The sequence below is a fragment of the Haplochromis burtoni genome, unplaced genomic scaffold (genome assembly GCF_018398535.1).
Source record: "Haplochromis burtoni strain Fernald_Lab_line unplaced genomic scaffold, NCSU_Asbu1 Contig_282, whole genome shotgun sequence".
In the NCBI taxonomy this organism is placed as follows: Eukaryota; Metazoa; Chordata; class Actinopteri; order Cichliformes; family Cichlidae; genus Haplochromis; species Haplochromis burtoni.
In genome coordinates, this window is record NW_024582643.1 from 180,243 (window position 1) to 204,681 (window position 24,439).

At 47.6% G+C, this 24,439-nt stretch overlaps 2 protein-coding genes across 2 annotated transcripts in view; both read right to left on the minus strand.

Annotated features, from left to right (window-relative positions):
- hpgd (15-hydroxyprostaglandin dehydrogenase) overlaps positions 1–5,825 on the minus strand; it is a 14,266-nt gene extending 8,441 nt beyond the window's left edge. The window contains exons 1-3 of the mRNA XM_005940474.3: positions 5,690–5,825; positions 5,178–5,301; positions 2,461–2,567 (exon numbers count right to left, since the gene is read on the minus strand). Coding sequence (XP_005940536.1) covers positions 2,461–2,567; positions 5,178–5,301; positions 5,690–5,782 — 324 coding nt within the window. The 5' untranslated portion in view covers positions 5,783–5,825. The remainder of the gene's footprint in view (positions 1–2,460; positions 2,568–5,177; positions 5,302–5,689) is intronic.
- Positions 5,826–6,026: 201 nt separating this feature from the next.
- LOC102299625 (glycine receptor subunit alpha-3) overlaps positions 6,027–24,439 on the minus strand; it is a 47,106-nt gene continuing 28,693 nt past the window's right edge. Inside the window, 7 exon segments of the mRNA XM_042227803.1 lie at positions 6,027–6,687; positions 10,992–13,793; positions 14,998–15,126; positions 16,426–16,575; positions 18,140–18,159; positions 18,162–18,353; positions 20,453–20,590. Coding sequence (XP_042083737.1) covers positions 13,467–13,793; positions 14,998–15,126; positions 16,426–16,575; positions 18,140–18,159; positions 18,162–18,353; positions 20,453–20,590 — 956 coding nt within the window. The 3' untranslated portion in view covers positions 6,027–6,687; positions 10,992–13,466.

Genomic DNA, 24,439 nt, shown 5'->3' on the forward strand with positions numbered 1-24,439 from the left:
CCAAAGTGCTGCTCATAGGGGGTCATATGATTGTTGGGTTTTTCTCTGTATCTATTATTGTAGGGTCGACCTTACAATACAAAGCGCCTTGAGGCGATTGCTGTTGTGATTTGCTGTGTAAATAAAGTTGAGTTGAATAATGTAAAAAGTATCAGTCTCAGGACGTCCATGACTAACTTTGTTTTTAAGAAGACGCCTCGTTTGCATGAACACACTGTCAGACAGATGTGATACAAACCACTGCAACACATTTCCCTTTCTGCAGCTCCCGGTCCAGTGCTACCAGTGCTACCAGTGCTACCAGTGCCAAAGCATCACTGACTGTATGGGCAGACTTTTATTTTGCTATCACAGCAAGGGCCTTTACGTAACATGCCGAGCTCCAGAAATGCACATCCATCACATCTTAAGTCCCACATTTGCGTTTCATACAGTTCTGTTGGAGTCGAAAGTTCACATCTGAAAATTTAAAACATCCCAAATATGCAACTAAGTGGAGGAAAGTATCCTCGAACTGGAACTTGGATGGAGTCTGACTCCAACAGCTGATGTGAACGGGAGCCAATTCAGGAACAATGAGTCACAGCGGTATGTTGTGAGACGAGATCAGGTCTCTCTGCGGGCCACACTTTACAGAGTCTCGATGGTGGAGCCCATCGTCGACCAGCTGTGCTGTTAGCAAGAAAGAGGCTTTTTTTAGTCCCTCTTGTGCTTGTACTGTGTCAGTCCCATATCACCGTCCACTGTCAGACTCAAATACAGTTGATAAGTCCTGTACTGGGCCCCGTATGAGTGCCTCAGTTTAAAACAAGCTGCTTTAGCCCCTCCCCTTAAAGGCCAACCTGTCTTTAAGCCAACTTTTCACTTATTGGCTGCCCATCATAAACAAACGTTTGAAAAGCAAGTATGTAGAGCTTCTGTGGCCCAGATTTCAGCCATTCGCCTGAGAAGACCATATTAGGATATTCCTTCTCTGTGACATCATGCAGTTCAATTCAGCTGTTGTTATTGAAACATATTTAGAGCTAACAGGAAGACGAGCTGTGAAACCGAGAGTTTAGAGCAGTCTGCAGCCCGAGCTTTGGCTCACAGAGAAGACTTGCACACTGACCTTATTATCTGAAGTATGGTCATGTTTAACATGAGCCTTCACTGCTGGAGCAGAGATACGAGACTGAAAATAAGGAAAACTCATGTTTATTTATACAGCAGGAAAGATCCACGGTAAGACGCGCAGCTCATGTTTTTCCACTGTGGCTTGGTGTGAAGTCACAAGCAGCTGAAGTAGTCTAACTGGTCCGGATCTTCAAACTGAGCTGAAGTATATCGATTGAACTATTTTCATGTCCTTTTTCACTTTAAACCTGAGCTGTCGTTACTTTCTATTAGATGGAGAGCTGGAGGTTCTCCGTGCTGTAACACAGAGGTCAAAGGTGAACAGAGCAGGTATTTGTGACAGGTGACCAACAACAGCCGCAGACAGAGTGTTATTTTTACCAGCCAAACTAGAAACGACTGGCTAAGCCAATGAACTTATCAGGAAAGTCATTTCCGCCATCTATTCAGCAAGTGCCGGTGTCGCCCCCTGTTGGCACTGACACAGAATGAAGGTGGACAACACAGGATGTGATGTCAGCGGGTTAGCGTGGGGCTGCACGGGGCTCCACGACAAAATGTCAGAAGATGAGGCTGATAGTACTTTAGTCACCGCTTTCAGTTTCTGTATGTATACGCATGGATCGATGAGGACCTGCAGTTTTGGGAGCCTCGTCGCCACCATGAGAAGAATCCAACCGTTCACCTTCTGACAGGCTGAAATTCCCCGACTACACACAACATTTGTACTATTTTCAAGTGAGTTGCTGCCACAGGATAAACTTTTGTGTTGTGACCTGTGGCTCTATCTGGATCACATTCCAATCTAACTTTGAAAAATGTTTTGACTCCCTGCCTTCTTTGAGTGTTAGGTTACACCCGACGTTCCTTATTCCACATGGCCTGGGAAACCTGCACAGTTCAGGAAGAGCTGAGGATCTAAAAGAGCGGTGTGCTCTGGATCCTCTGAATTGCGATCTGAAAGGAAAAGCTCTATGCTACTTTAATAAATAAATAATTTTTTTTTTAATTTTTAAAGCACCTTTCTAGACAGAATCACAAAGTTCTGCACATAATAATACTTCTGATTAGGCTTCCTCAGGTTTTTCCTCAAAGCACAAAAAGAGATAAAGCTGCAAATGTTTCTGCTTCAATTATCTTACAGATTTATCATCCTTTGTAAAATGCATGTTTGCGATTGGTCAGATGCTGCACCTCCATCAGGTGAGCATCAGTGAGGTGCTGATGGGGAAAGATATCATAGGCATGCTGAGCTTCCTCTGATGCACCACCCCCGGGGCATCAGTCTGATCTAGCGTTCATGCAGTAAGGCAGCATGCGTGTTATTTTGGTTCGCCATCTCACCAGGTTCACTTGGATGGTCTTCTCCCAGTCCTTTTCGTTGGTGATGCCGGCGTTGTTGATGACGATGTCCAGATGGCCAAATTGGTCCACGGTGTTCTGGAAGGTGTCTGTTCCACAGAGACAAGAAATCAAAATGGGGTGATTTCAGACGCTAATACAGGAACTTCTAAAAACATCAATGACAAGCTCCCATCAGAATGTAAACAGGGTTTCACTCATTAAGACTGCACTCGCTGTTATAACAGAGCCTCATTACCATCGTAGCACCATGTAGTTTACACTTTAATCTGCTTCATCGTTCTCAACACGCCAAACTTATCCGAGCTACTACCAAGAACTCTGGAAGTGTCCGGACCCTCGCTGTCTGGCTGTTCAGCCGAACTGATGCTGATCATCAAGCAAGAAAGGCCAATCATCATGGAGCTGACCAAGAAGGGCCAATCATCATGGAGCTGACCAAGAAGAGCCAATCGTCATGGAGCTGACCAAGAAGAGCCAATCGTCATGGAGATGACCAAGAAGGCCAATCGTCATGGAGCTGACCAAGAAGGGCCAATCGTCATGGAGATGAACCAAGAAGAGCCAATCGTCATGGAGCTGACCAAGAAGGCCAATCGTCATGGAGATGACCAAGAAGAGCCAATCGTCATGGAGCTGACCAAGAAGAGCCAATCGTCATGGAGATGACCAAGAAGAGCCAATCGTCATGGAGCTGACCAAGAAGGGCCAATCGTCATGGAGATAACAAGAAGGCCAATCGTCATGGAGCTGACCAAGAAGGGCCAATCGTCATGGAGCTGACCAAGAAGGCCAATCGTCATGGAGCTGACCAAGAAGGGCCAATCGTCATGGAGATAACCAAGAAGAGCCAATCGTCATGGAGATAACCAAGAAGAGCCAATCGTCATGGAGATGACCAAGAAGGCCAATCGTCATGGAGATGACCAAAGAGGCCAATCGTCTATAGAGCTGACCAAGAAGGGCCAATCGTCATGGAGCTGACCAAGAAGGGCCAATCGTCATGGAGATAGACCAATCGCATAGTACGAGCCAATCGTCATGGAGAAAGGAGTCGATGACGACCAAGAAGAGCCAATCGTCATGGAGCTGACCAAGAAGGGCCAATCGTCATGGAGCTGACCAAGAAGGGCCAATCGTCATGGAGACTGACAAGAAGGCCAATGTATGAGATGACCAAAAGGCATCGTCATGGAGCTGACCAAGAAGAGCCAATCGTCATGGAGCTGACCAAGAAGGGCCAATCGTCATGGAGATGACCAAGAAGAGCCAATCATCATGGACCTGACCAAGCTAAACTTTCCAGATCGCCCACATGAGATATGTATCCTCCATTCTGGGTCTACCTACATGTGCTGGTTTTGTTTTGGTATCAAGCATACTAGGTTTGACATTAAGCACCCCCCAGCTGACCTCTGTGCTGACCTCTTCTACCTCGGGGTGTCCAAGGACCGGGTTGTCTGGGGTAGCAGCAGCCGTTGGTGTTGTGTATTACTGTACAATAAAAAGTACTTCGAGGCGATGAAACTGAATTAAAAGTGAAATGCTGAGGAGGAAGTCAGTCTCAGGACCAGAGCCAGACTCCAAGCCAAAACAAACAACCTCCAGCTGGAAAACTCGTCCACATTTCCAGTTGGCTGTGATGTCATGAGCAGCAGGTAGAGATCAGTTTGTAAAAATGTTGAAAGTTCACCACAAGAAGTGTCAGTGGCCTGACTACTTCCTGAAATGTAACTACACACTGCAGTCTTCAAGAGGACTCACTTCACTTTACGTGTGAAAAGCTTGTGTGTGTTTCAGTTACAGGTTCAGCAAAGAGCAGGAATCCTGACACCGCGGGGTTTACACCCAAATAACTTGTCAGACGTGTCGGCCGAACGCACACGCTGTGACTGAGGGGCACATACATCATGCTGTTACGCAATCAGCCGCCAGCAGCCGGTTTATCTCTGCATGTGGGCGTGCACGATTGGTTACGCTAACAGCAACAGCAGAAACAGACCCCGAGGGAAAAACCGGAGAGGGTTAAACCTGCGTGTGTCTTCCGCATTCCTCACCTGGACACCTCGCAATTAGTGCTGAAGATGCAGAGACACAAAACAGAGCTGTTAACCGCACAGCTGCAAAGATGCATGAGTGCATTTAAACATGGTAAATCTCACCTTACCCCACACACACACAGACACACACACACAGGAGCTACAGCAAACAGCATTCCACAGCCGTTTGCCTGCAGGGATCAACTTTTTCAGTGTCAGACAATGAATCCTTGTTCCTCTCTCACTCTGTGACACACTTTTTCACTTACACACACTTAAATACTCGGCTTCTCCTTTTTCTCACCCAGGCACGCCCCCCCCCACACACACACTAGCACACAACAGCGCCGGCAGAGCAGCAGAAAAGGAGAAGGTAACTGGAGAAAAATAAAAGGTCATGTGGTTGTAAATCAAACACAGGACAGGCTGAGTTTGAGCGGGACTCTGGGAGCGGCGAGAAAACTCGGAGCTCTGTTTGACCTCGGTGACAGGTTTGTGATAAATTAAATTAGCCCGCTTCCTCGTTGTCCAAGGCTCGGCGGTGCGCTGCGTTTGCATTACACAATTAACTGAACAGCTGCCAAACGCACTGACACACTGAAAGCTTTGACGAGAGTGACGTCAGCTCTTTTCTCGCGTCTTACGGCACAGCATAATTACCTCGCAGCGCATCTCCGTTGGCCACATCGCACTCAATGAACGTGCAGTTTCCTTCTCCGAACTCGGCGTCCAGCTGGGCCTTGCACTCCTCACCGAGGTCCTTGTTCAGGTCCACCATGGCCACCTGCAGAACAGAACTTTGAGATGGACTCTGCAGCACTTTGGTTACAGTGCAACACTTATTTGCTCAGCAGACCATATTAGTCCTGTGGTTTCACAACTGTGCAGCTCAGACGGAAACAAACATTCATTTACTTAAACAGATGGCAAAGGAAGTTCCGAGAAATGACTGATCTCTCTGAAACGCCCGTGCTGCTGCAGAGAAGCGAATCTTTCACAATGATTTCATTACAGATTAACCTGGATTAACCACAGACTCACCTTTGAAACCCTGCTCCTGTTAAAAAACAAGTCAAACAGTGAAGAAAAAAAGCTTTTGAGGTGAAAAGATGAAAAACACAACAGATCGAAGGAAACTAAAAGCTGCAAGCAAAAGTTGCAGCAGTACCGACCTTGGCTGAGCTCTGCAGCAGTGACTGGACCACAGCTCTGCCGATGCCCTGAGCACCCCCCGTCACCAGAGCCACCTTCCCATTCAGAGACATGCTCCCAGCACAGCTGCACTCTTCCTCCTTCTTCTTCTCTCGGTGACTGTTCTTCTCTTCCTCTCCTGCTCTGCGTCTTCCTGCACCTTTCTGCTCTCTCTCCAACTCAATCACATGTTTTCTCACCGCTCTGTTTTTATTCTTTTGGCTAAGCTGTTTTCCCCTCCTCCTCCTCCCCCCCCTCCCCCCTCGCCTTATCAGTCTATACAAACACTGCATGTGTGTGAGAGAGCGAGAGAGGGAGAGGTTAAGTAAACTCCGTAGAATAATAATTACAGGTTTAATCCAACTTGTTGTACCTGCCCTCCCGGCTCCTCCTCCACGCCCTTTCTTCTCCTCCCCTCCTCCTGTTTGATCAGCACACCTGAGCTCCTGAAATGTGTTGCTGTTTATATAAAGTCTGCATTTCAGGACATGTCAGAGACAAAACCTCAGACAGCAGCTTCTTTAAAGAGCTGTCAGTCTCTCATTGTTCTTCCTCACCGTTGGTTTTTCTCCTGCGAGGCTTAAGTAGCGTTACACAACAGCGGCAGCGCAGCTCGGGGATACGTTACGGCGAGCTTCAGGTCTCTGCACGTCCACTCTCACACTGAATGGGAACCAGCAGCTGATAATGACCAAATATGTGAAAATACCACTCGCTCCAGTGTGTTTTCCTTCTATTCTTTAAAAATAATAAAGACACATGAGGAAAGGAAAAGCTGTTGTATCTTCATGAACTTCACTATTTATATTCTGCACACTTTAGATCGAGGAACATCGCTACGCTTCCGTTCCTCTGACTTCCTGTACACACTCTCTTCCTTTGACCTTCTTATCGTACATCCTTCCTTCATTCTTGGATCTGGAGATGATCTGCAGCGTGTTCAGCAGGCGCTCTTTAGATTTCTGGGATCTCCGAGGACCTGAAACAGCAGCAGAGGCAATATTTTGTGTGCCAGGTGAGGCCAGCCTGGACCGGACGGCAAGCATCACAGGAAGTGAGGTCGCTGTGCACAAACTGGATAATAAAGATGGACACATGTTCCTCCTGCTCTGCTCTCCTAAACCTGCATTCTTGTTGGTGGCCAGCAGGTGGCGACAGCAGAAACGGGAGATATTAATGCACCTTTAGGAAATCGTTTGTGTTGTAGTGATAAAGCTAAAGTGAAGCGAGTTAAGTCTGTGTATGCACTTACAAATACAACAGTACATGCACAGTAATACAAGGAATCAGCAACAACACGACATAAACAATAATAACAACGATGCGTGTATACATGTTAGTATGTAGCTCCTCCTTAATGGAGGTGAACAAAGCTTAAGCTTTGAATCAGGGCGACTGTGTCACAGACGAGGTCTGTGCAGGATTTTAAACTGTTGTTTTTTTCCCAGATAGTTGAAGTCCTCCCAAATCCTTCGCCCCTGTCTGTCTGTACAACAAAGATCTGCTTTGTTAATGTCAGAGACGTCGACACTGTTGCAGAGACATTTCGAGATATCTTAAAGCTTTTGCTCAGCTTGATGAAAGTCAAGTAGCTCCTCGTTCTCCAGTCGGCTTCACATTTCAGACACACTGATGATTCAATATGAACCCAAACTGAGGAGGTCTTATGTTTCCATCCAGGTATGTCTAAAAGAGCAATGAGCTCATAATATCCACAAGATCCAGTCCTCACGAATTCCAAAAGGAAGAAGTAAACCTTCAGTTATTATTGGAGTGGACAGGAATCATCCTCTTTGGGGACCATTCATCTCAACGGACTCCTGTCTAACGAGCATATATCCCTATAGAGCTTCTCTAATCGTATCCAATAGTGGACTAAAGTTAGCCTTCGTTATCAGATAACAGTGAGGTGGTATAAACACACTCAAGTAGGTGAAACACGAGAGAGAACATTTAAAGGGGAGCATGTAAAAGACAAAGTGTGAGACAAAAATAATAAATCGAGTAATTCTGAGATTATTTTATGAAATTTCTGACTGATTATAATCGCAGACGCTCTGGATCTTAAAGTCTTTTGAGGCTTTTTGAGCTACAGGTGCTGCAGAGCCCTCGTGAAGAACTTTAACCTTTTAAAACCGGAGCGCGGTTCATCTGAGTTCCTCTTTGCGACGTGCAGAAAGCACGTTTGTCTCTTATGGTTACTAGAAACAAGAAACAGCAGACCATCGTTGTTAAGAAGTGGCTCCCAAGTTTATTTTAGTCTGAGAGAGTTTCATGTAAAATATGCACAGCTTATTTTACAAAAACGTGTGTGTGTGTGTGCGCTCTGAACTGGAATGTAGAAGGAATGTTTGATGGATGTTCAACGACTACAAGGATGCGGTGATGAAATAAAACCTGTCAGACCCGAAACGGCTCTGACGTGACGGCAGTCGGCTTTGTTTTTACAGTTTTTACAGTGCAGTGAACAAAGAGTCGCAGTACGCACACAGCTCGACAACTTTATGTCCACAAATCGACACGTTCACCACAGCGCAAGTAGAAATACAAACACAACAGATGCAAAATTAATGGCTGTGAAATTATTTTCTTCGTATCCAGATGCAGCGAGGGACCTCGGGGCTCCAGAGCCGAGCTGGATTCAGACAGTCTGTATGAGCCGCTCGGCCCATAAAACAGAAGCAAAAAGAACAAAGCACACAGATCCAGATACACATCGATATGAACGTTTAAAGATTTTAAACCTTATTTGTGTTTCAAAGAAATGAATAACCTCGGACCGACAACACAAATGTACAGTGTGTGTGTGTGTCACAGAGTGAAAACAGTGCTGTAAACTCATCCAGAGTCACGGACATGTGACCGACTGCTCCAACAGAAGTAAACATCTACACAGGCTGCAGTTCCTCTAACGTCCAGCAGAGGCTCCAGCAGTGAGTCCCCAGAGACACGTTCTCCTCCTGATAGGCCGAGGACACAGGCGGCTTTAGCTGCTAGCTGCCTGCTAGGCTTCACCTGAACTGACGTCTGGACAGTGTTTGTGCTGTTTTAATGATTATCTGACCATCAAATGTCAGCTGTGAGGTTGCTGTCCAACAAGTCTGAACAGTTTTACTGAGTGAAATTCCAGGTTTTAATGTGATTTTAGTGATCAGCTGGTATTTGCTGCCTGTGGATGCAGACTGCTAACCAGGCTGGCTAGCATTAGCTAATAACTTCCTCCTGTAAGTACGGTCACTTCTGGCTCTAAAAACATTTGGCAGTGTTACAAAATCCATCTTTTCTATACAGGCTGTGACATGTAGCTAAACATGGTCTTTTTAACAGAACAGGCGAGGCCGCTTTAATTTAATGTAATGGATGATGTAACGAATTATCTTTCACAGCTGGGCCCACGTCCTCATTTAAGTTTGGCAGCGTTTTAGCAGGTAAAGGTGATGCTTTGACATGAATTGAGCTGCGGTTTGGGGAAGGCCTCGAAGGGGACTGGCGACGGCTCCCGGGCGGATCCCCGTAGACTAAATAGAAGTGAAGAAGCTAAAGAGTGGAGAACAAGGAGGGAGGGGCATGTAAACGAGAATGATCGGCTTGCAGAACTGGGGGAACCGATATAGATCATCATCATCATCATTTATTTATTTATATAGCACTTTAAAAACACACCTGGTAGACCAAAGTGCTGTACAATACTAATATGCACATAGTAATAAAACCAGACATAGCAATAAAGTTAAAAAACAATAAAAAATAAAAAAAATAAAAATAAAAATAAAAATAAAATAAAAATGTCAGTTACCCACAGAGTTAAAAGCCAGGGAATAAAAATAGGTTTTTAATAAAGACTTAAAAACTGGCACTGATGCAGCCTGTCTAATATGGAGAGGAAGGTTATTCCAAAGCATCGGTGCTGCAACAGAGAACGCTCGGTCTCCTCTAAGTTTCAGCCGTGACTTTGGGACCGAAAGCAGCAACTGCTCAGCTGACCGAAGGGAACGAGTGGGGACGTGGGGCTTCAACAAATCAGACAAATAAACAGGTGCCAGACCATTTAGAGATTTAAAAGCCAATAAAAGGACTTTAAAACGGATCCTGAATTCAATTGGAAGCCAGTGTAAAGAGGCCAAAATCGGAGTGATGTGATCAAATTTTCTTCTACCAGTTAAAAATCGTGCCGCAGCATTTTGCACTAATTGCAAGCGTGACAAAGTGCCCTGCCCAACCCCTGTTAAAAGAGAATTACAATAATCTAAACGTGAGGTAATAAAGGCATGAATAACACTTTCCAAGTCACGCTTGGAAAGAAAGGGCTTAACCTAGATGACAGCCGGAGAAGCGTGTTTGGAGGCGTGGTCTCGCTCCTGAAATTCCGATACATCAGTCATCTGTCAGTGCGCCCCAGGGCGGCTGTGGCTACAATGTAGCTGCCATCACCAGTGTGTGAATGACTGGATGTAGTGTGGAGCGCTTTGGGGTCCTTAGGGACTGAGTAAAGCGCTATACAAATGCAGGCCATTTACCATAATCTCCAATACAAAAAGTAAAGATGATGTAATAGATTACACACCTGTTACGTCACAGTGTCATCTCCCTGTACCACAGCCTTTCTTTCCAGGCCGACTCTGAACCTGAGCTGCTAAATCTGAACTTATTTCACTCTCTGAAAATCAGCTGATTGAAACACATGCTGCATAAAATTGACCAAAAACACAAAATCAAAGCACATAAAGCAGCAACGCAACTGTGACATCATCAAAACAAGTAGATTTCCACACCGACTGTGTCCTAACTCTATACCAAGCAGCAATCAGCACATCTGACTGTGGACTAAGACGATGGACACGAGCACAGAAATGAGAAACATGACGCAAACGTGCACAGTCAGGATGTGATGCAGAGTCTGCACACAGCTGCAGACGGCCGTCGTCCTACAGAGAGGCTGTTTTCATCACAACTATGCAAATATTTCTGGGAGGGAAACACTGATGTAAATAACGCAGCGATGGCGTCGTGTTAAGCTAACTGAACATCCTTCCAGGAAACAGTTTGGACAAACGTGGCCTGAGCGTGAAGCTGGTTCAACAGGAGTGCTGCACACAGCACAGAGGAGAGCAACGTGCGACTGTGCCGCCATCACATTCTGTTCGCTTTAAACAAACAAAGATTTCTCAAAAACAAATAAAAGGGCTAAACTGGCATCACAGCTGGAACAGGCTGACCACGACTACCCGAGTCCTGTTGAACAGAAGACACCTGAACAACGTTTGGTTAATCTCGCCTCCTCACCTCGTTGCAGAGTCCTCAAACCTGGAGCCTTCTCCCTGCGCTGCTGCAGCGATTACGTCACTGTGACACAGTGTCAGTGAACTTTGTGCAGAAAATGAGGTTTCATTATTAGGAAACTGGCTAAACGTGCCAAATGACTGCAGCAGGATATAAAAGGAGAAGACTGAATGCTGCAGCTCCCCCCTCACTGCTCATGTCAGCAGCTGAAAGTAATTAAAGTTACCACACTGCTTCCTAGAAAACACAACAAAATTCCAAAGAAAGTCCGTGAACGGTCAAAGTGACGTAAGCCAGCAGTAATTCATCCCAAAAACAAGCAAAGCAGAGAATCGCTGCGTTTCAGACCTGAACTAAAGTCACAAAGCTGAAGCGACTGACTGCACCTCACACTTTCTCCAAATGAATTTCAAATGTCAAAACTCTGTCGCACGGCGCGTCTGCACAAAAAATGAAAATGAAGACTGGAAATGTGATGAACCTGGGTCTAGCTGCTCGCATGTTCTTAAAGGGAGTGAGTGTGAGCTTCCAGTGTGACTGTGCGCCGCCGCCGCCGCAGCCGCAGCGTGGGACGGCCACTCCCAACATACGCAGTGAGGTTTGAGTGTGTGGGTCGTGTAAGCACGTATGACACATCTGTAATGAAACATCAGGGCGTTGTCAGCGTGTCAGGGAGGAAATCAGTGCAGAAAGGACAACTCTCACAATGGGTGCATCGAACCTGACTCACACGATGCTGAGTGACAGAAAGCTGCAAAGACGCACAGCTTTTGTTTGGCTGTTCTTTCTTTTGCAAGCGTCACTTTAAACGGAGAGGAAACCTGAACTGGGCAGCTCAAGTGTTTTGATCTTCAGCTGAAAGATGGAACCAGTGCTGCAGTTCCTCTGACGTCCACTAGAGGCACTGAGCCAGTCCCGATAGACTCCCGCCTCTGCAGCAGGTGGATGGCGACACAGGCGGCTGCTAGCTTCACCTGAACTGGACCTCTGGACCGTGTTTGTGCTGTTAGAGCCTTTTGGAGCCATGACATCATGTGACCAATAACATGGCTGCTGTGAGGTCACTGCACTTGGAGTCGTATCCGGTGAGCGAAATTCAAGGTTTTTACTTAGATGACACTTTGTTTTGCCACACCCTTACATGCAGTCTGCTAACCAGGCTAGCTCATGTAATCGCTTCCCCTTTGGCAGCCAGAACGGTAACATTAAGGCTTTGACATCAGAGTCCTTCTCAGGTTTGTGGCCTTCACTTCTTTCCAGGCGGTTTCAAATCAGCTCAGCTTGAGCTGATCTGAAACAGATCTGTCACGAGAACAGACACAATACTAAAACTCACAGAAAACTCAGGACTATGGTACAGTGTCTTTGTCTGAACCAGTATTGGTTTCAGAGGATTAAACAGACGAGCTCACACTTTTCAGACTTCAGACTGCGGTGGAGCGACGGAGGCTTTAACTGTAGCAGAGACAGACAGATCTAAGCTGCACTTCTCCACCCGGAGCCCGAGCTCAGCTGCACGCCGCCTGCCGCATTTCAGTCTGGGAATCTGGCTTTTTCAGACTTTTACATTAGTATGCTGATGAGATACGTCCACAGCACACAGGATATCTACACACTTGTCTTTTTACTGGTTATTTTTCTAAATACTTTTAAGCTTCCAGAAGTTTTACGTTCAGCTGATAGCAGACCTGTGATCGCTGAGGCTGCATCAGCGTCTGGGCCTCTCAGAGAAATCGAATCCTCACACCTGTTACACACAACACAGCAGACCTGGAAGTGAAGCTGCAGGCTGTGCTTCAAACTCAAGACCACTGTGCTGACTGATACACCGCCTGTGTCTCCACCCACCTGTTTATCACGAGGCCACGCCCCTCATAATGCAAAGCCTTACAGTTTAAATGGATAAAGTTGTTACAAAGGGTGAAATCAGCTACAGAGACCAGATGGTCTACGAGTCTACAGGCGCTGACTCACTTTTGGCGCCGCCCTCTAGAGGCCATTAGAGGAACTGCAGTTTCTCGCACTTACGTGTGGTTGAGACGTTCAGCCCAGCTGGCTGTGAGTCACAGTATCCTTCACGCTATTGATCGAGCTGGTTTCAGTTAACTGAAATCCCCCACTTTGTCTTTGGCAGGTCAGATTTTCCACCACTAAAATATTATCAGACTGGAAAAGAATGAATTCCACGTGGAGGACGTAATCCCGGCACGTAGCGCCCTCTCTGCTGCTCCGTCACGTCTGCCACGCACTCTTCAACAACATTTTTAATTTCAACATCACAGACTTGGTATCAAAGACTATCAGAAGATTATTTTTAACTAGATGAACCTTTAAAAAGTTTTCTGTGGTTTTCAGGCAGAGATCCAGTTTATCCATCCTTCATGACAAAGATCATCCTGATTGGCTCTCTGGGGTTCATGGAAAAGGAAATGCAGATGTTCGTGCGCCTGCGTCTGAATAATCTCTCGTCCTTTGTCTCTACTGCTTATGCACGTCCTCGTGCCGCAGTATCTTGTACAGGACCCAGTAGAATATGTTGAAGAAGAGGAAGGCCAGCGGGAAGCCGGCCCTCGACACAGTGTCAATCTTTTTGGCTCGATCGATGAACAGCTTCCTCATCTCCTCCATGCTTTTACCCCCACTGGCTGCTGCAGGTGCATTCTGGGTAGCGTTCTGCGCCGTGGCTCCCGGCGTGTTCAGTGCACTCACGGCGTTGTTGGCGCTGGCCTTCGACTCCTTGCTGTTGCTCGGGGTGGAGGTCACGGCGGCAGCAGGGGTCAGCCTGCTCTCATGTGCCCCCCCTTCCTGTTGGAGAGACGAGGAGGAAGAGGAGGAGCAAGGGGAGGAAGGGGTAGAGGGTCACAGATTATTTGTGAATCTGTTCACCGGTTTGGCCTCTGAGCGAGGCACCACACCTGACCGAAGCACAAAAACGGAGAAGCAAATGAATTCAGATTTCCTCGGGTTGGTGCTCGGAGCTACTTTCTCTACGTTCCTGTTTAAAAGCTTCTGAAGCTGACCTACAGACAAACACCAGCTGTGAGGCGTTAAAGAGAAACCAGCAGTGCAACGAGTCATTAAGAGTTTACCTCAGAGTTTAAACTCTGCCCCCTGGTGGTGAAAGCTTTAGTTAAACTCAGCTGAGGAAATTACAAAAGGTATCTTTACACCTGCCGCGTGCTTTTGAATCAAATTTTAGGCAGAAATGTGACGACACTGAGCCGAGAAATGTTTGTATATGAGATCATAATAAGGATGAAGGTGTTTTTGGGAGCCATTGATTCACAAAAATAAGCTAAAGATTAGTTCAGGTGTTACAGCTGCGGTTTCAGTTAAATGTGCGGAGAGATGTCAGCCATCAGTAAACAGCTGGAAACCCTGCAGTGAGACAAACAGCAGGTATCAGGTTACACTCAGGACAGGCAGGTGTGGATACCTTTGTTCCCTTAATGAGTGACATCATCATTTAAAAACAGTCCCTGTGTATAAACAGTGATGTCAGAGTCTGTGCTGGCGTCCTGTGATTTTTGTTCTTTGGCTCACAGACTTCCTGTCAGCTTACAGCATCCTCAGACTGTCCACACAGTCAGGCCGCTCTGCAGGCGGCCGGTGGGAGATAATGTCCCAGCCTCCAGCTGCTCATCATCACTGAGCGGCCGCGTGTTTGTCTGGACAAACATTTCTGAGCACAGTTAAGCTCAGCTGCACTACCTTAAGCCCAGATATGACTTCTAAACTGAAAGAAAGGAGGCTGAAGTTTTACATGCTCACTCAAACTGTCCTGATCCAGATGTGCACTCATCTGGAAATATGTCATTAAAAACCACAGAAACAGTCACGGCTCGCACACATCAGAGAAATACGTTTATGTTCGTGTCACCATTTTACTCCTTCAACACATCCTGTCTTATTTATGAAGCTGCTGTGTGAAAAGTGTCAGACTGATGGAGGAGGAGCTCCTGCAAGAGAAACATGCGCACAGACACACACACATGCAGCGTGGCATTACCCCGTGGTTGCTGGTGTAGATGTTGGTCATAGATCCGTACAGAGGCTCTGCCGCTTTGAGGCCGTCGTCAGTGTTAACACGACGAAGGGACTCGGCTAGCTCCTCTGGATCAACGGCACCTCCACTGATCTACCGACCGACAGCATGCACACGTCAACAGAAAGCAAAAGGAAGAACAAAAGAAAAAGAGCAGGCTGGGCCGCTCAGCCGTTCAGTCAACGCAGGGAAACGTTCAGCTGCTTGCACAGACGCACAGATAGGAACGCTGATGGATTTGCATCAGACGCTGTCTATGAGCTAAATCGACCGTAAAATGATTTTTTATGTGTTTTCTTTTCTAAAATTGTTTCCATGTGTGTTTGTTTGTTTTTATTTCATTGTGTTAAACAGTAAACTTAGTGTGTCTGCAGGTCTCTGTTCACATTCAGTCTTCAGACCCACAGGCTCAGCGTCCGTGCTTTCATCAGGACGTGTCAGTGACACGTTTGTGTTGGCGAGTTGACTGAATGCTGATCTTCCAGCCCGCCGAGGTCGTGATCACGCACCGAGCTCAGGCTCATCCGGGTTGGATGGCTGCAGAAACACAGAATCATCACACTGATGCGGTTACATGCTGCGTCATGCACCGATACAGCGAGATGACTCAAACATGCGGAGCGAGAAGCACCGATTCCTCCACCACTTCCTCCTCCCTCTCCGGCCCAGCTCCAATCCGACCTGGCGCTCCACGCTGAGCTGTTCTCCGATGGAAGCTCAAACGTCAGATGGAAGTGATAAATCCATTTCTGACATGCTCCCACATATCTCTGTCTTTCTATAAATTCTAATAAGAATAAAAATGACGAGTAAGCACATTTCAAAAGTGTTTCCATAGAAACAAACGAGATGTGTGTAGGATTACACGTGACACACGTCTAAAGCTAATCCAGACTTTTATCCTGAAATCTTTCAGGGATTTTTCCACCCTGGGATGGGCCAAAAGTGTACTTATGACTTCTGCACAGATATATGAAAAATTAAAATAACAGAAGTTGGAAGAGATTTTTTCCTGGATGCAGCGAGTCAAAGTTTTCCTTAGTTTTCCTGAACTCTAAACATCGGACGAGGCTGAAAATTCCCACGATGAATGATTTGTGCTGCTGTCAGCGTTCCCCTCAGCCGGGGTGTTCAGCCTCAGCCTGGACGGCGTGGACCTGCGCTCCTCACAGTGAGCCGGATTGGATCTGGGCCTTTCTCGCCTCGTGCCGTCTCTGAGCAGAACGCTGCAATAACAACGTGTCACCACACGGTGGCAGCCTCAGCCCAGAGCACACGAGTCACAGCGGTCCATCAGTCTGTGGATGCAGGTCACAAACTGTGTGTAGGTGTTCCTCACTCTGGATGGTGCTGCGTTCGCTGTGCTGTGCAGTGTGTGGGACTTTTCTGTACCTTGCTCTTATTCTTGTTGTGCCGTCTGAAGCGCAGCAGCTCTTTGTGTTGCCTCGACACAAAGTTAACGGCAGCGTACTCCAGCAGCGCAGAGAAGACGAACAGAAGACACACGGCCATCCAGATGTCGATGGCCTTCACATAAGAGACCTGTAAACACACACACGCTTCATTCAGCAGGCTGGAGGCGCTCACCGTCAGTGGTTTAAGTTCACAGTGAGTCTCAAACGTAACTCTGACTGCACAGATGTTTCATTTTTCTGCAATAATTATAGACTTTATTTCAGGGCTGCAGCTCTGTGTGTGTGTGTGTGTGTGTGTGTGTGTGTGTGTGTGTGTGTGTGTGTGTGTAAACGCACTGCTGTGACGCCCGTGGTGTCAAGAAGATGTAACTGCCCTCCTTTATGAAACGATGACTTATTCAGACACATGTAACATACTGGAGTGCAAAGCTCTGTTAAGCACTGGCTACATGTCACACACACACACACACACACACACACACACACACAGCTGTTTGGCCTAGCCTTTGTGTGTGTACAGTATGTGAGGGAGGGATGAGTGTGCTGATGAGTTAATAAGGCTTATGTAACGAGCGCTCCATGTCTGATTGTTTCTCATGCATACACGATACCAGAGCAGGACTGTGGGGCTTGTTCTCACTCACGCTCTGCCAGACGCATGATGTGTGGAATAAACAGACTTCGGTTTGTGCGTGCAAAACATCCGGTAAGATGGCGGAGGACAAAAACTCAGCAGCACGTCACCATGGTAACATCTGCCGCAGACCTAACCTGGTCCAAAGCAAACTCCAGATGAGACATTAACATGTATAAACCCCTGTCCACTCGACCAATCACATCCAAAACGTCCCTGGGTCACTGTGTGACCCCCGTGCCTGCAGGCTTTGTGTTGCTCTGCTTCACCAGCTGTCTCCAGAGTGGATGCAGGAGCTTTGTCTGGGCTGTGGTGGAAGCTGCTCTGAATTGTGAGGTTTTACATCATGAACAGCTGAGTGTGCGCTTGTGTTTTTCTGGGGTAGGAACGGCAGCACTTTGTGATGGAGGTGTTACTCTGCTGCAGAGCAGCTACACCTCCACAATACCAACTGAAGTGCCGAGCTTCTGCAATGGCTGCACCTAAACCCCGCATGTCAGACTCCATTCACTCATTTAGAAACTCACCTGTTCCACCTAGCCTTTGAAGCAAACTAGTTCGGACTTCCACCCGGTCTGCATTTGTGCTATGTAACTGTAACTGTCACTGTAACTGTAACTAAACCTGTTTATTAACTGTTTTTGTTGCCATTCGTTGGAATCTGCCTTGTGTGAAGCACTTTGATGGACACTTCCCTTTTTAAATGTGCTGTAGAAATAAATACTGATTGAATAATTGAGAGTCTGTGATGGGAAGGAAAATAAGATGGAATGGTTGGAAGGCTGAATCTGCCGGAGAGAAGAGAAGACATGGATGCAGCATCACCTCTGCTGGACACGCAGCGGCGGCTGAGGACCGCCTACTGTGAACTCATCATTACAGCCTCACAACGAACAACATGTCGCGCTAATATTATCCTTCATCTACATGCATTCAGGTAGCAACAGTCCTCACAGTGTGTGCAGCGTGAGGCCTTTTACACACACACACACACACACACACACACACACACACACACACACACACACTACACACTGACTGCACACTAACTACACACCTTAGGCAGTGAGGTCCGGAGCCTGAGCTCTGCGTCGTCATGGTGAGGACGGTGGTGATGCCCAGGGCCACGCGGGCTGGTGCGGCGTCCATGTTGATCCAGAAGGAGACCCAGGACAGGATGACGATGAGCAGGGAGGGGATGTACATCTGGATCAGGTAGTAGCCCATCTGACGCTCCAGGTGGAAGCGCACCTCGATGCAGGTGAACTTTCCTGCGACAAAGGAGCGACAGTCACAAACCTGCAGACAGGAAAACGTCAACACCAGCTTTGGCATGAGCGACGGGGCGAGAGGATACTCCCACCTCGTAGCCGACTCGCGAGCAGCATGGCCGCTTCACCTGTCCCTCGGCCTCCTTTAGCAGTAATGATACTTGTAACATATGTGTACCTCGGGCTTCTGTTTAAGACACCACCAACTTGTTCATGTGTCTAACCGCTTTTACCCACTCGGCGACACACCCACCGCGGGTCAAACTCTGACTCCGTTCTGCCAAAACAATGTCGGACTCTGTAGTTTTCTCTGGTCCCCTCCCCAATCAGACCAGGAGTGACATGTTTAGCCGCATGTTCTCCTTAAATTGCTGGCTGTCTGAGTGGTGTCCCAGAAACGATGTGGGCTTCATAGATAATTGGCAAACCTTCTGGAGGAAACCTGGTCTTGTTAGGAGAGACGGCATCCATCCCACTTTGGATGGAGCAGCTCTCATTTCTAGAAATATGGACAAATTTATTAAACCCCCCAAAATATGACTATCCAGAGTTGGGACCAGGAAGCAGAGTTGCAGTCTTACACGCCTCTCTGCAGCTTCTCTCCTCCTGCTACCCCCCAAAAACCCATCTCCATAGAGACTGTGTCAGCTCCCAAACAGACAAAAAACAAACTAAAAACCAGCAACAAACAACTTAAACATAAACACAAAGAAAGAACAATACAGTATCCACATCTGAACCAAAGAGTAAAACAGTGAAATGTGGATTATTAAATATTAGGTCTCTCTCCTCCAAGTCTCTGTTAGTACATGACTTAATAATTGATCAACAAATCGATTTATTAGCCTGCACTTCGCTCTCGCTCTGCAGGCCTACTTGTTGTTCCTAGAGTATTTAAAAGTAGAATGGGAGGCAGAGCCTTCAGTTTTCAGGCCCCTCTTCTGTGGAACCAGCTTCCAGTTTGGATTCAGGAGACAGACACTATCTCTACTTTTAAGATTAGGCTTAAAACTTTCCTTTTTGCTAAAGCATATAGTTAGGGCTGGACCAGGTGACCCTGAATCCTCCCTTAGTTATGCTGCAATAGATGTAGGCTGCCGGGGGATTCCCATGATGCATTGAGTTTTTCCTTTCCAGTCACCTTTCTCACTCACTATGTGTTAACAGACCTCTCTGCATTGAATCATATCTGTTATTAACCTCTGTCTCTCTTCCACAGCATGTCTTTATCCTGTCTTCCTTCTCTCACCCCAACCAATCACAGCAGATGGCCCCGCCCCTCCCTGAGCCTGGTTCTGCTGGAGGTTTCTTCCTGTTAAAAGGGAGTTTTTCCTTCCCACTGTCGCCAAAGTGCTGCTCATAGGGGGTCATATGATTGTTGGGTTTTTCTCTGTATCTATTATTGTAGGGTCGACCTTACATATAAAGCACCTTGAGGCGACTGTTGTTGTGATTTGGTGCTGTGTAAAATAAAGCTGAATTGAATTGAACTCGTATAGTAAACTTCCAAATTTTGGTCCCTACAAACATATGTGTACACACACACGCACACACGCACACACACCACCACACACGCACACACACACACGCACACACAGTCACACACACACACAGACACACACACACACACACACAGACACAGACACACACACAGACACACACACACATACCACACACACACACACACATACACACACACACACACACACACACACACACACACGCACACGCACACACACACACACGTACACACGCACACACCACACACACACACACACACCACACACACACACAACACACACACACACACGCACACACACACACGCACACACACACGCGCACACACACACACGCACACAGCACACACACACACACACACACACACACACACACACACTCACACACACACACACACACACTACATCCATGTCTGGTCAGGACCTGCTTTGTCAGTCGGTTTGTTTCTCCCTCACTTTGTTTTTCGACTCGATCCTTGGAGAACAAACGTGACGGATGAAACGTGGCAACCCTTTCATCCTGTGTGCATCTTACCTGCATCCTGATGCTTACGGCAGTGTGTGTGTGTGTGTGTGTGTTACCTGTGTTGTAGTGCTTGGTGCAGTATCGGAGGTCTGATTCATCTTTGAGGATGAACTGTGGGAGCGTGAGGCCGTCGGCCACTTGAACAGGTCCGTTCTCCTGCCACTCAAAGATCAGGTCGTTCATGGTGTACCCGACTGAAACACAGAAATTATGAGAGACAATAGATTTAAGAAAGGCCACAGAGCACAAGTCTGTGTGTAGCGAGGAGTTTGACCATCTTTTGTTCAGATTGTGTCGACTTGTGTTCGCACTCTTGTGTCTGCGGACTGTCGGTGTTTCAGGGCAGCAGACACGTTTTCCTTCCTCGTGGGGCCCGCACTACGACGGATGCTGAACACACCCAGGGTCTCCATTTATGCAGCTTCAGTGGTTTTAATGTTTTTATTGTTTTTAAATGTGCATCTCTGTGTCGGCATCGTTTCCCTCCGGTGGTCCTCGGTGTCTGTGTTTCAGCATCACTGTGTTTTTGGTTATTTCCTGTTTTATTTTGAAGGGTACTTTTCTCTCGTGTCTTGTCTGCTGTGTTTTCGCCTGCGTCGGCCCACCTGTGCCTCACATGGTAACTGGCCTGGTTCTTGCTCTGTACAACATGCCTCATTTACACGAGCACAATGATTCATAAATCTCAGATTTTTTCACAACCCAACATAAAAAACACATCAAATGTTTAAAGTGAAAAAACTATGAGCTCATTTTGAGTTTGGGGGCAGCAACATGTCTCTAAAAGATGTGCAGGGCTGCAACAAGAAGCTGGAAAAGTAGTTCGGACGAGAAAGAAAAGCTGGAGGAACACTGAGCTACTAATCAGGCTGTCAGCAGGTCAGTCACATGATCGGGTATAAAAAGAGCGTCTCAGAGGGCCAGAAGTTCTCAGAGGAAACTGCATCCACAAACTGGTTTTCAGAACGATGCTCCTCACTGTGAACATCTCATCGTCATCATGTGGAGGAATCTCTATGCGCAGAGAAGAAGCCAGATGTGACCGGCGCCATCTCCTCTGGACCAAAGCTCCTTTAAAACTGATCTGAGGTCAGACCCATCCAAACATGGACGCCGCATCCTCGGACTGAAGAGGAGAGCATCCAGCTCATTATCAGCGCTCAGGTCAACGCCTGCAGCTCTGATGTTTCGGGGGCGTGCCTGTGGGACTCACAGCTGGCACATCTGGATACCAAAAAAAGGAGGAAGCAGAGCGAGGACTGCTGAGCTGTGAAAGTCCAGCAGCTGCTCTCCGCAGCTCGCGGACGCTCACAGACTGATGTTCGAGGACGATGTTTGCAGATCGCTGCAGCCTGTTTTTGCGTCAGCCCTGATTTCCGGCTCTGTTTAGCTTCTTTAGTTTTCCCATCTTTAGGACTCATGCATCTCATTGGTGCGTCCCGTCCTCAGCACACAGGACACTGGATGTTTTTAGACAGAGCTCACGGCCAAACGCACCACCAGCACAGATATCACCACACACATCAGAGAGGCACTGCAACGTGCCCGAGGACGGACCAGAGATGGCTGGATGATGTGGGAGGCTTGATGTTAATGCAAACAGATGCCGTGATATTATTCTTGTTTTCACACATGCGTCTTATATCCAGCTTTCAGTGGCCCCTCTTCTTCTGTGTCCGGGTGAAGGCAGAGGGAGAGCGGAAGCCACGTATGAATGCGTGCGGTCGGAGCGCTGCGGGGCTCTTCGGCGAGCGCAGGAAGCAGCTGGTATGTGCTGGTGCAAGCCTGCAGCCATGCACAGAAAGAATGAGTTCATCCTGCTTCTTAAGCTTCGGCTGAAAGTGCGTGAAAAGTGTTTGCATGTTAAAAAAGAGAAAAACAGAGGAGAGCGCGCCTGCAGCCTTCCACACGAGCATCGGTGCTCGGCTCGGGATGCTTTTAAATCTTACGACGGCCTCCGGTGGCAGCGGCGGCCGTGACTGTCGACTCGCTGCACTTACGAGCTCGGCTGGTCCCGGACGCGACCTGAACAGGGTCAGGCTGCAACCACAGCCTCCAATTATGTTTCACGGAACGAGACATAAACCTGGACCGAGGACTTTCTGTCCTCGAACACGGACCACGTCACGACTCATTTCCTCTGCATGTCAGTATGTCCTGATGCGTCCTTATGGTTCCTCTGACATCAGGGAGCAGCAATGCAAATAATCTGTGCGTGTCTGTGTGTGCGTGTGCTTACCTCTCAGTGTGTGTGTGTTTCTATGTGTGTGTATGTGGGTCAGAGAGGACTGGAACTACCAGTGAAGATGAATAAGCTCTTCGAGGGCTCTGTCCCTGAGGCCAGGCCTCTGATTGGGCAGACGATGGATTCGTCATCATAACTGCACCAACATCATTAAACACGACTGCTTCCTTAAAAAGATATGCTGCTAAAATATGTTCCCATGAAGGGAGACTAAATATACTTCAGGATGGATGAATGAATCTCGTCTTCATCCAGCTTTCTGGAGCATCATCCGCACGACATCAACAGATTCTGAAATCATGGTATTGTTTGCAGCACGGACTTCCTGCGTGTGCAGGCAGCACACGTCTGAACAGAAGCAGCGTGCTACATATTCAGAGTCACGCACCGAGCCTCTGTGGGCGCGGAGACGGATCGGAGGAGACGTATCGCTGGGATATGGAATATACATGTTCACGCGGAGCAGAAACACGGAGCAGGCGGCGGCGGCGGGCGGGGGGCTGCTCTATGTTTAAGCACACAGCTTTAACCCGAGGAACTTCCCTCTGACAAAAGTCTTAATCCACACTCGGGCTGCTTTCATCTGTCTGTGAGGGGGGATTTAAACATTATCTACAAGGATCAGAGTTTTAATCTCATTCTGAGCCTCGCTGGGAATGACTGCCGCTGTAATTAGCTCCTGTCTATCTCTGCAAATTCACAGCGGCCCAGAGCCGCAGCCTCTGAAGCATCTCCCATCAGCTGGTCAGAAAGTTTAGCTGATCCAGCCGCAGCACACGTCTGCTTCAGAATCAAGGCGACGGCCGACAGGAGAGCAGACCCTGCTAACAGCTCCCCAAATGGCTCTTTAAATGTCAGCTGCATTTTGGCTCATGGTCCATTTAAGGTGGACTGTGACCAAGTAGAAACCCATCCCATCACGGACGCTGTGTCCTCTGGACTGAGGATGAGGAACCATCTGGCTTACTGTCAGTTCAAAGATGGTCCCCCCCGATGGTAAAGAGGGAGGGGTGCAGTAGTCCACATGGCAGGGGGAACTTGTTCATCCATGGAGCAAACAGGCTCTTTAAATGTCAGCTGCATTCTGGCACCAAAAAAGCGATCTGTTAGTGTTTTCCTGTATTCGTGTAGGGATTCATCTCCCACCGAGGAAACCTTCAAAATGCATCGCAGGCGAGTTCAGAGTTTGTTCTGTGGACGTGTGAGGGCTGGTGTGACACAGGAGGATGCTGGGATAGAGAGAGAGATGCAGGCAGGTGAAGAAGAAGCATCTCCGCGTACGTATGAACACACGTGTGGCAGAACGACACGGCTTGTCAGCTGCTGTTTGGCTGCTGATGACGAGGACTCTGTTTTCCCAGGTGTGCCTGAAGGAGTCGCGGGGCACAGCTGCAACAACGAGCTTGACTTGGAGTCAAAGACCCCGCCCCATCATCAGCAGCCCTGTCGTGTTGTGACCATAAATTTTAAATGTTCACATGTGACCGAGTCACAGCTCCTCGATGATGCATCCTTCTCTGCACCTTGACCATAACATTGCATCTCCTGCAGTTTTGCATTGGCGGTGGATATTTAACTGCCCTTCTAATTGTTGGTGGTGTAGTGGTTAGCACATTTACCCGGCAAGCTAAAGTCACCGGTTTGATTCCAGGTAGTGACACTAATCGCATCAGATGTAAAAACGCTGCCAAACCAAAAATCTGGAGCTGAAAAGAGCTTCTTTGTAATTAAGGCTCACAGCCTGAATGAAAGGTGTTTCTTAACCCTTTAACCCAGGGGTGTCCAACTGCAGGCCTCG